The sequence below is a fragment of the Petromyzon marinus genome, unplaced genomic scaffold (assembly GCF_048934315.1).
Source record: "Petromyzon marinus isolate PM22_M1 ecotype Great Lakes invasive population unplaced genomic scaffold, UKy_Petmar_22M1.pri1.0 PM_G_Scaffold_25, whole genome shotgun sequence".
Classification (NCBI taxonomy): domain Eukaryota; kingdom Metazoa; phylum Chordata; class Hyperoartia; order Petromyzontiformes; family Petromyzontidae; genus Petromyzon; species Petromyzon marinus.
The window spans coordinates 1,859,401-1,869,483 of NW_027422817.1; the positions used below are offsets into that span (position 1 = coordinate 1,859,401).

The following is a 10,083-nucleotide window of genomic DNA, read 5'->3' on the forward strand; positions in this document are numbered from 1 at the left end:
ACTATATAGTCCAGCAGATGTTCCTGCTTGGACCCAGTGTGCATTCATGATGCTGTGTGGATGTGCCGATGCCGGAACAGCGTGTTGGTAAGCCCAATGTGCTGCATAGAAGTCTAGCAGCCTCCTACCGTTATTATTGAGCTGTTTTGGCCGATGCCTTCCAATCACTCTGGCCCAGGTGCCAGTGACATGACCCACTCAGGTATTAAAGTCATCCGACAGGATGACTCCATCCCAAGGGGCGACTTTAGCTAGTACTTGTGACAGGTCTTAGAAGGCATCTGACTCACCAGCCTTGCCACCATCCCTCCACTGGTGTTAATAGTCGGTTGAGGCGTAAGCAACCACCATTACCATTCCTCGCGTTTTGTTTATGGGAAAGCCAGACCATAGAAGCCTGGGACTTACAGTTTCCTAAACCTCAGCGCCATGCTCCCACACCTGTTGTATATATGCCTCTTCCAAAAAAAATGTTATTGTGTAATATTGTCTATTTTTTATATCATGGCTCCTTGGAGACAAATATGCGTTCCCTGCATGCTGAAGCTTGGGAAAACCAGATGACGAAGCCAAAACAGCACTATAATGAGAAACGGGTAAACATAATACAAGAGACATTGATCAGATGGGCATGATGAGAATAACCAGAGCTGAGGAGGGCCTTAAAGCCGTCGAATATTTCGCTTCTCAGGAATAAACCTAACTCATGTAGCAAAAGGTGAAACGTTAATGAAAGGCCATAAAGGAATAACTCTTCCATGGGCAAGGAGTGACTCAGGGAATTTCTGAGAGAGCAAGGGAGGACCCATGGCAAAACACCATAAACTCACTGCACCCGAGGGCAAACACAGGACAAAGAGATGAGAATGTCCCTTGCTGTTTCACTCTCTGAATTAACAAACCGAGTGCCTGGAAAGTTGAAACGTAAAAATGCCAACCCGCTGCATGTGAATATTGTTAAACGTCATGATTTTAAATGTTAACTTTTGTGAAAGGATACATTGTTACATGACAATACAGAAGGTTTTGAATACGACTAGTTGCATGTTTTATTAACATTCACTTATCAATATGTAATCAGCGTCTCCGACCTGGGTTAAACTTCAGTTGTATTTATTCTCAAGTTGCAGTACAGCACGTGTCTCCCTTCGCGGCTGGCTTCTCTCTTGCTCTCTGGACGGCGGCGCACGCTTTGCCTCCCGCCGCCGTGGCACTCGCTCTCTCTCCGTCTCGCCGCTGGCTGACGGCGTGTCGGAGAGAGGGGAGGCTCAGCTGGTGGAGCCCGCCATGTGGCCGATGGGTGGTAGCGCAGGTGGTGACGACGTTCGGACCCGGGCTCTTCACACACCGACGACCCAGAGTCCTCTGCTGCTTCTGCTTATATCCCTCTCGGCGGTGCTAAGCTCTGGCTCTAGCCACGCCCCTCTCGGAACATTCTAGAGGGCTCTCGAGGCTTCCCGCTAGCTCTACCCATTTACCTTTCACCCAGATGGGATCCCCCTTACTGATTAGATGTGAGACAACATAGCACGTGTCTGCAATAACCCCCCGGTCGTCCTGTAGGTGGCGCACTCTCGTTACAAATACATAAGTGCCATGATATCTGGGTTAAGCATATAAACTTGTTAACGATTTATGGAAGTTTTGTATTGAAGTATTCTACCGAAGGATCATCCCTAAGATAAACACGTACAAATTACATATATTCTCCACTCTCACTCACTCTTCTCCTCACCCTCCTCCTGTCACTCACCCTTCTCCTCACGCTCACTCACTCTTCTCCTGTCACTCACCCTTCTCCTCACTCTCACCATTCTCACTGTCACCCTTCTCCTCACTCACCCTTCTCACTCTCACCCTTCTCCTCACTCTCACTCACCTTCTCCTCACTCTCACTCACCCTTCTCCTGTCACTCACATGTCTCCTCACCCATCTCCCTCGGGGCAGCAGCGGCCCGAGCACGGCTCTGCCTCAGGGCAGCATCGGGGGGCGTACATGTTGGGGAGGGGCTCATCTCTGCTTGGATGGTTGCTCGCGGTCACTTGACACACTAAACCAATCCGGGGGCATACATGTTTGGGGGGGGCGCACCTCTGGTTGGCTGTTTGCTCGGGGTCACGTGACGCACTTAAACCAATCCGGAGGCGTTAATCACAGTCACAGAATGACAGAAGGACAGATCTGTGATATTATATATGTAGATAAAGAATAGTAATAGCATTTTGCTGTATATGTTTAAAACTGGTTTGCAAGATTGATAGTACGTGATAATGATGATTTCTGCTGAATAATCCATCGTGAAACTATCTAATGCAACAATTCAGAAATGTCAACTCCATGTATTGTTTAGGAATACATTAACATGGCTTTATAATTTAAAATGAGCTGTATGTATCAACAGCTGGTGTTGTTACATATTCAAATATACAACTATATACATTTGGATGTATAAATATATTCCTACTGAATCTATTGTAATGTTTAATGTGAGTCTTTACTAGCTCATTTAGCCCAAAACACTCAAATTATCACTCAAATTCAAAGTTTAATATCGTATGTGCATTTTTTTTATCACCACAGGATTTACTTTTTAAAATCCTGACACTCTGGGATTTGACTATCCTCCGTGGACATGAGTCGTGAAAACAATAAGCTCATTAGAGACTGGTAGAACATGCACACTGAACATTTATTTAAATAAATTTGTGCCACATTTTAAATGTTTTAACCTGAAAACATTTTGAGTGGTACTCCCAAAAGCAATAGAAATAATTAGGATTGGTTTAAAATAAACCAATGTTAACTTCCCTAGCTTCCATAAGACATACCAATACAAACCCTATTGTGCCCTGGTGGATTAAAATGCAGAAAAAAATTAAGATAACAAATTTTAACTGTAAACGCAATCATAAGATTAGCAAATAAATGTCCCATACATTGACCACATTCGCAAACGGAAAACTCACAAACACCGGTGTTTAACTCAAATTACAAGACCGCAAAAAACGCAAGATGACAATCAACGCCACCGCCGCCACCGCCGCCCGTTGTGCCTACTCATTCCAGAAGACCCTGTTGAGGACCTTGTTGACATTTCTGATCAGAGTGGCATTGTATCTCCACAGCGTGAGGTCCACGACCAGCGAGTCGAGCGGCAGGTCGGGCTGCTTGGGCGATCGGTAGTGGTGCGTGATCGCGGTGTCTCCGGGCACCGTCTGCGAGATGCCCAGCGCGTTGAGCGTACTGTGCACCGACGTCTGCAGCACCGCGCGTGGGTTCAGGATCATCTTGGTCGGGTTGAAGACCTCCGGCAGGTTTGGCTCCCGTCTAATGTGGCGCATGATGTTGACGCCCGGGATGGCGTTCCACGCCTGGAACTTTGACCCAAACTCTTCCGATACCGTGTAGGGAAACACGTGGTTTTCGAATGTGTAAATGTCGGCGCCGTACTTGTCGTTCAAGTACCGCGTGAGGTCCTTCCAGTTTGTGTGCTTCAAAGGGATGATCACTTCGTCGATGTCCGTGAGGACCAGGTAGCGCGTGCTGTACATGTGCCGATACACGCAGTCGTTCAGCGCCGCTATCTGGCCATAGTAGTGCAGCTCACCTGGGTGCTCGGGGTAGTGCCACCCTCTGGACACCCACACGTAGTCCGTGATGGGCCACTGAACGACCTCGACGAGGCCGGTCTTGATGTAGTAGAGGAGCACTTTGTTCAGCTCAGAGCTGCAGCTTGTGTTGTATACCGTCACGCGGCCCGCACCCAAGATGCGGTACATTTCGATCGCCTGCACGAACTGCAGGACGTTGCTGTAGTTCCCGAAGAGCGTGGAGATGCAGACGCTGAATTCCTGTGTGAAGGTGGGGGGCATGTAGAGCCGATTTCGCACGGGCATGAAGACCCACTCGGCCTCCTCCTCGTCCGGTATTGTGCGCATGCGCTGGACGGACACGTGTCCCGGCTCGCAGTCCAGCGGCTCCGTGCACAGGAAGTCAGCCGTGCCGTACGTGAAGTCAAAGTGATCCAAGTGGACGTAGGCGCTGGCGGTGACCGTCAGGATCTCCGAGTGCCCTCGGCAGCAGAAGTGGCAGGAGAGCACGTCCGGCTCATACCGGTTGGCGATGCCGATGATGCGTGTGCTCTGACCGGCCTCGCGCTGGTCGTGGTACGCCGACACCAAGAATATCTTGGTGTCGCGCACGCGCATCATCGACGTGTTCTGCAGCGCTCCCCGTTGCCCGCACAGTGTCACGTGGTTGATCTTATCGGAAGCAGACCCCGGCTTTGGCCTGAAGACGGACGAGTTGCCGAGTGCATCGAGGTCGCGAACGAGGAAGCCCGTCCAGCTGTACATGTACCAGATGCTCAGCAGCAATGAGACGCTGAGCAGCAGCAGCGAGAGGAACAGGACCGGGAGGCGTAGCTTCATCATCTTTCGAGGCGTGCAAGGAGACAAGACGTCTGGATCAAATCTCTAGACCGCCGTCTCAGGACGAAAAGTCTGATATCGCTCGGCCTGTGATTACATTTACGTAAAAACACACACACAGAGAGCTTCGCGTTAAAAATGCACAACACTTTACACAATTCCATTTCAGGTAAACCTCACAGAAAAACAAAAGCTCTCCAAAATCAAAAGACTGTATTGGCCTCAGGGCGGATATGTACAGGTACAACTCTCTGCAAGTGAATGCAATATTTGACGCTTGTGTTGCGCCTGAAACGTCGTGATTTAATTTAGTTTTTATTTTTGTTTTATTTTATTTTTACATACGTGACTTTACCGAAAGAACCAAAGAGTAACCATACGATAACCTGGATATAAGCATGCGTTAAATGTATTGCTAAACAATACGCTCCCAGCAGCACTGATCCTGCAGCTGTCAGAACGGTGAAATTGTTTTTTATTTCTCTCAATTTCAACAGATGATCTAAATAGTCGTGGCCAATAATAATTCGTTTTACGCAAACATCAACATATTTCTTTGGTGTTATTTTAGTCTTAATACTGGCCAATACTAATTATAAAATCTATTGAAATTGAGAGAAATACAAAATATTGTCAACCAATTACACAGCCACCACCACAACCAGAGCCGCAACCACCACCACCACAGCCACCACCACAACCAGAGCCACCACCACCACAGCCACTACAACCACCACCACCACAGCCACAACCACCACAGCCACCACCACAGCCACCACAACCACCACCACCACAGCCACCACCACAGCCACCACCACCATAACCACCACCACAGCCACCACAACCACCACCACCACAGCCACCACCACAACCACCACAGCCACCACCACAGCCACCACAACCACCACCACCACAGCCACCACCACAGCCACCACAACCACCACCATAGCCACCACAACCACCACCACCACAACCAGAGCCACAACCACCACCACCACCACCACCATAGCCACCACAACCACCACCATAGCCACCACCACCACAACCACTACAACCACCACTACGACAACCACCACCATAGCCACCACTACCACCACCACAGCCACCACCATAGCCACCACAACCACAACTACCACCACCACAACCACCACCATAGCCAGCACTAACACGACCCCAGGCCGCCACCACCGCACCTGCCAGTCGAGGGCGCTGTGCTCCTCCTGCTGCTGTTCCTCTCCGTAGAAGCGCCGCTTCGCGTCGCCCTTCGGCTCGCACGCGAAGCTCAATGCAGCCCGCGGGCACCGGCGGCAGCAGCAGCACAGAGGGCAGCAGCAGTAGCAGAGGGCAGCAGTAGCAGAGGGCAGCAGTAGCAACAGAGGGCAGCAGTACAGAGGGCAGCAGCAGCAGAGGGCAGCAGTAGCAGAGGGCAGCAGCAGCAGCACAGAGGGCAGCAGCAGCAGAGGGCAGCAGTAGCAGAGGGCAGCAGTAGCAACAGAGGGCAGCAGCACAGAGGGCAGCAGCAGCAGAGGGCAGCAGCAGTAGCAGCAGAGGGCAGCAGCAGTAGCAGCAGCAGAGGGCAGCAGCAACAGAGGGCAGCAGCAGCAGAGGGCAGCAGCAGCAGAGGGCAGCAGCAGTAGCAGAGGGCAGCAGCAGAGGGAAGGGCCGTACCCGATTCAAGAGCTGAATGGCTCACAGGGTTATACCAAATACATGGAACTGAACTGGGCCGCGTTGCCGCCAGCACCACGTGCTTCCTGCTGACCTCTGACCCCGCCGCGCGCTTCCTGCTGACCTCTGACCCCGCCGCGCGCTTCCTGCCGACCGCTGACCCCGCACTTGAACCACGACCCCGCCGATCTATGGCTGATTGTGTTAAGTTATATAAAACATATAAATATACCATATACACTTCGTATTCACAATGTACAGCTAAAATTGACAGTGTAAATGTATTACAATATTCTTGGTTCTTTGCGGTAAAGTCAGGAAGATAGAAAATAAAAATAATAAAATAACATTTTCAAATAAAAATAATAAATTGAACATTAAAAATAATAAAATCATAAAAGCGATGGTTTCTGCCTGTAAATTTTGCGTGCAAACAGTTGCTAAGTAGAGGCCCAACACGCGAGGCGGCCAGGCACAAACAGCACTCTGATGGGAGCTGTGGTTGATGGGAGTGGAACGCGGTTCTTGATCTGAGCCAGAGTCATGATTTGTTGTACGTGCACGTGTGACATTCAAGGCAGGGGTAAGCCTGTGGTCACAATCCTGCCTTGTGCTCAAAATGTCAATGAGCCAGCAACAAACAGTGCAAAAGAGAAGCGTCAACACACTTCCTGCAATAAGCAAGGTAATAAGAACTTAAGAAAAGTGACGAGGGGTATTTTATGTTTATATTTGGTGTTTGCAGTTTCTCCCCGTGGTCCGGATTTCCCTCCGCATTTTTGAAACATGCATTTGGAATATTTGGCTGCTATAAATGTCCACCACACACAACATAAGCACACTTCGCTGAGCTATAATGTGTGGCCAGGTTGCTCGCTTCTGACAAAAATATCTGCCTGTGTGTAGCTCAGTGGGACCTTTCCTGGTGAAATGAAAAATAGTTCAGAGTTTAGTTTTTTGTTTATTTCAAAGTCGAGCAGTGGGAGGAAAGAAGGAGAGAAAGAGAGGACTGCAAAAATTGGCTGACTGTGATGACTTGTGGGGCTCAACATAAAAAATCGTGTTCTTGGTGACAGAACGCCTCGAGGGCGTGTGACCAATTTTCTCGGAATGCACCAGGTCATCAAAACACTCAGAAGCTAAGCAGGTTTGAGCCCGGCTAGTGCATGGATGAGTAACCACCGTGTACAAGAGGGCAGGGGCAATGCGGTGTGGTAGGAGAAGGCAGTACAGGAAAGTTCATTGTTGTAGCGTTCTTCTACGCTCCCACTTCATACGCACCTCCATTCTCACCAACCCGCACTGACCGGCGCGATGAAATGTGTTCAAATAACGCACACGGACTGCTCGGCATGGGGAGGCATTCATCCCGCAGTTGATCGACGTAAAAGAACAGCGGATTAACATGATGGGGGCAGAGAGAGAGAGAGAGAAGTTGGTGTTGGAAAAAATGTTTCAGAGTAAAGCCTGAAGTGAGCACCACAGTGTGTTGAGGAGCACACTACCTGCCACTGCTGACATAAACATTCCATTTCTAACCACAGCGGGACCGCCAAGTCCATTGGAGAGATTGCTGAGATTTGCTTTCATAGACGTTCTTCAGCTCCTCAAACGTGACTAAAACAACGGTCTCTTAGAGATGATGCACTGATTCATGTTGAATTATTAACCTCACGATGCATCATCGTGTGTGCGTGCACATGTAAGAATAATATTTGTTTTGGTGAAATCGTATACGTATGTTGCATGTCATGGGATCGTGTAACCCTCGCAGCAGCCACTAGTGGCCGATACATTCACCGCAATTTTATATATAAAAGAATGGATTATTTAATCAATTCGCGACCCTGAATTGTGACAATTCATTGAATTTGCCTGGTGAGTTGGGATGGGGGCAGAGGGTTGGGGGATACACCACGGAATAAATGTTTGCTTTCTAACCTTAGGCCTTCACCCAGCAGTGGATCGATCATAGCTGCTGATGACGGTGTAGTAAATGTGGCTTTGGGAAGTACGACAAGGACTCAACAGTACCGTGGAACTTGTGCTGTGTAAGACATTACATTCATAATCATTGTAAACATCCTGCATGTGTATTCCGTGTATACATGGTACTGTGTTTGCGCGCACACATCGTGTACGTGGCGACATGGACACCGTGGAATATTGAGGAGAGTTGTAAATAAAGCGGTGTTCGAAGAAAGACAAAAGTTGTCCGAGTGAAATCGAACGCTACATATCTACCCGATCCAAATTCACATTGGTCCGGTGGATCTTTGCACCGCTTACCATATATACGCGTAAACATATACAAAGCATTTACAAAAAAATATTGAAGGTACAATTCACGCACGCGTAAATATGCACATGGAAATAAAATGGTCCGCACCTAGAGAATAAAATGTTTCTTGCCAAAATAATCCTGCGGACCCACCCGAAGTGAGACCTGGGCTGGAGGGCCCACCGTGGGCTCCCTGGATGCGCTGAATGGAGCTCTCCTGCGCGTCTCACTTCATTTTGATTCATTCTTGCTCCAAAGGTTTCATTGACTTGCGACGGACGCCTTTTAAGGGACGTACGAAAGGCGTGCCCGTTGTGTAGATCAGGAAGCCGATTCACTGGAGGAGCGGCGCTTGACGTCACCTTGCGGGTGCCCCTTTCTCTGACGCGGGGCCACGCGCCACGCGTTGCCGTGACGTCGATAACACAAACGGCGTGAAATAAGGGAAAACAACAGCAAAGGTGGCAAACAAAATAAACGTTCTGATATTTTAATGTGACCATCACTAAGGGATTCGGGTACGACGGTGTTTCACCTTATTAGTTGGCTGTGTCGGGTGGTAGTGGGTTTAACGACACATTTTAATATTTACGCGATCTAAACCACACACCTCTGTTATGGATGAACTGCTTCGTTTTGCAAGTCGTCAGACTGGACGAAACGTTTGCGTTTCGTCCAGTCTGACAGGGTGACTGTAGCTGTGACACACAGCTACAGTTACCCTGTGTGACACACAGCTACAGTCACCCTGTGTGACACACAGCTACAGTCACGTGACACACAGTTACAGTCACCCTGTGTGACACACAGCTACAGTCACGTGACACACAGCTACAGTCACCCTGTGTCACACTGCTAGTCACCCTGTGTGTCACACTGCTACAGTCACCCTGTGTGAATTGTCTTGCAATTAACGTCAAGCTGCAAACGTTTCGTCCACTCTGACGACTTGCAAAACGATGCAGTTCATCCATAACAGAGGTGTGTGGGTTAGATCGCGTAAATATCTAAATGTCGTTGAACCCGCCACCACCCGACACAGCCAACAAGTAAGGTAAAACACCGTCGTACACGAATCCTTTAGTGATGGTCACATTAAAATAATATCAGAACGTTTATTTTGTTTGCCACCTTTGCTGTTGTTTTCCATTATTTCACGCCGTGTGTTATCGACGTCACGGCAATGCATGGCGTGTGGCCCCGCGTCAGAGAAAGGGGCACCCGCAAGGTGACGTCAAGCGCCGCTCCTCCAGTGAATCGGCTTCCTGATCTACACAACGGGCACGCCTTTCGTACGTCCCTTAAAAGGCGTCCGTCACAAGGCAATGATACCTTTGGAGCAAGAATTCATCAAAATGAAGTGAGACGCGCAGGAGAGCTCCAATCAGCGCATCCAGGGAGCCCACGGTGGGCCCTCCAGCCCAGGTCTCACTTCGGGTGGGTCCGCAGGATTATTTTGGCAATAAACATTTTATTCTCTAGGTGCGGACCATTTTATTTACATGTGTATATTTACGCGTGTAGGGTGCGAAAGAAGATTCAATGTAACATGGGGGACTCACAGACGACCCGTAGACTCATAGATTCACCCATAAACTCACAACAGACACCCACACACAACAGACACCCACACACAACAGACACCCACACACAACAGACACCCATGGGTGAGTCTATGAGTCTACGGGTCGTCTGTGAGTCCC

The 10,083-nt window shown here is 49.1% G+C and overlaps 1 protein-coding gene across 1 annotated transcript; it reads right to left on the reverse strand.

Annotated features, from left to right (window-relative positions):
* Nucleotides 1–2,671: 2,671 nt before the first annotated feature.
* Nucleotides 2,672–6,209, reverse strand: LOC142913373 (beta-1,4-galactosyltransferase galt-1-like). Its single transcript, XM_076060909.1, has 2 exons — nt 5,625–6,209; nt 2,672–4,518 (listed from the first exon to the last, which is right to left on the reverse strand). Exon 2 carries the CDS (start codon nt 4,432–4,434, stop codon nt 3,055–3,057), a length of 1,380 nt encoding a protein of 459 aa, XP_075917024.1. The 5' UTR covers nt 4,435–4,518; nt 5,625–6,209; the 3' UTR covers nt 2,672–3,054.
* Between the last annotated feature and the right edge of the window lie 3,874 nt (nt 6,210–10,083).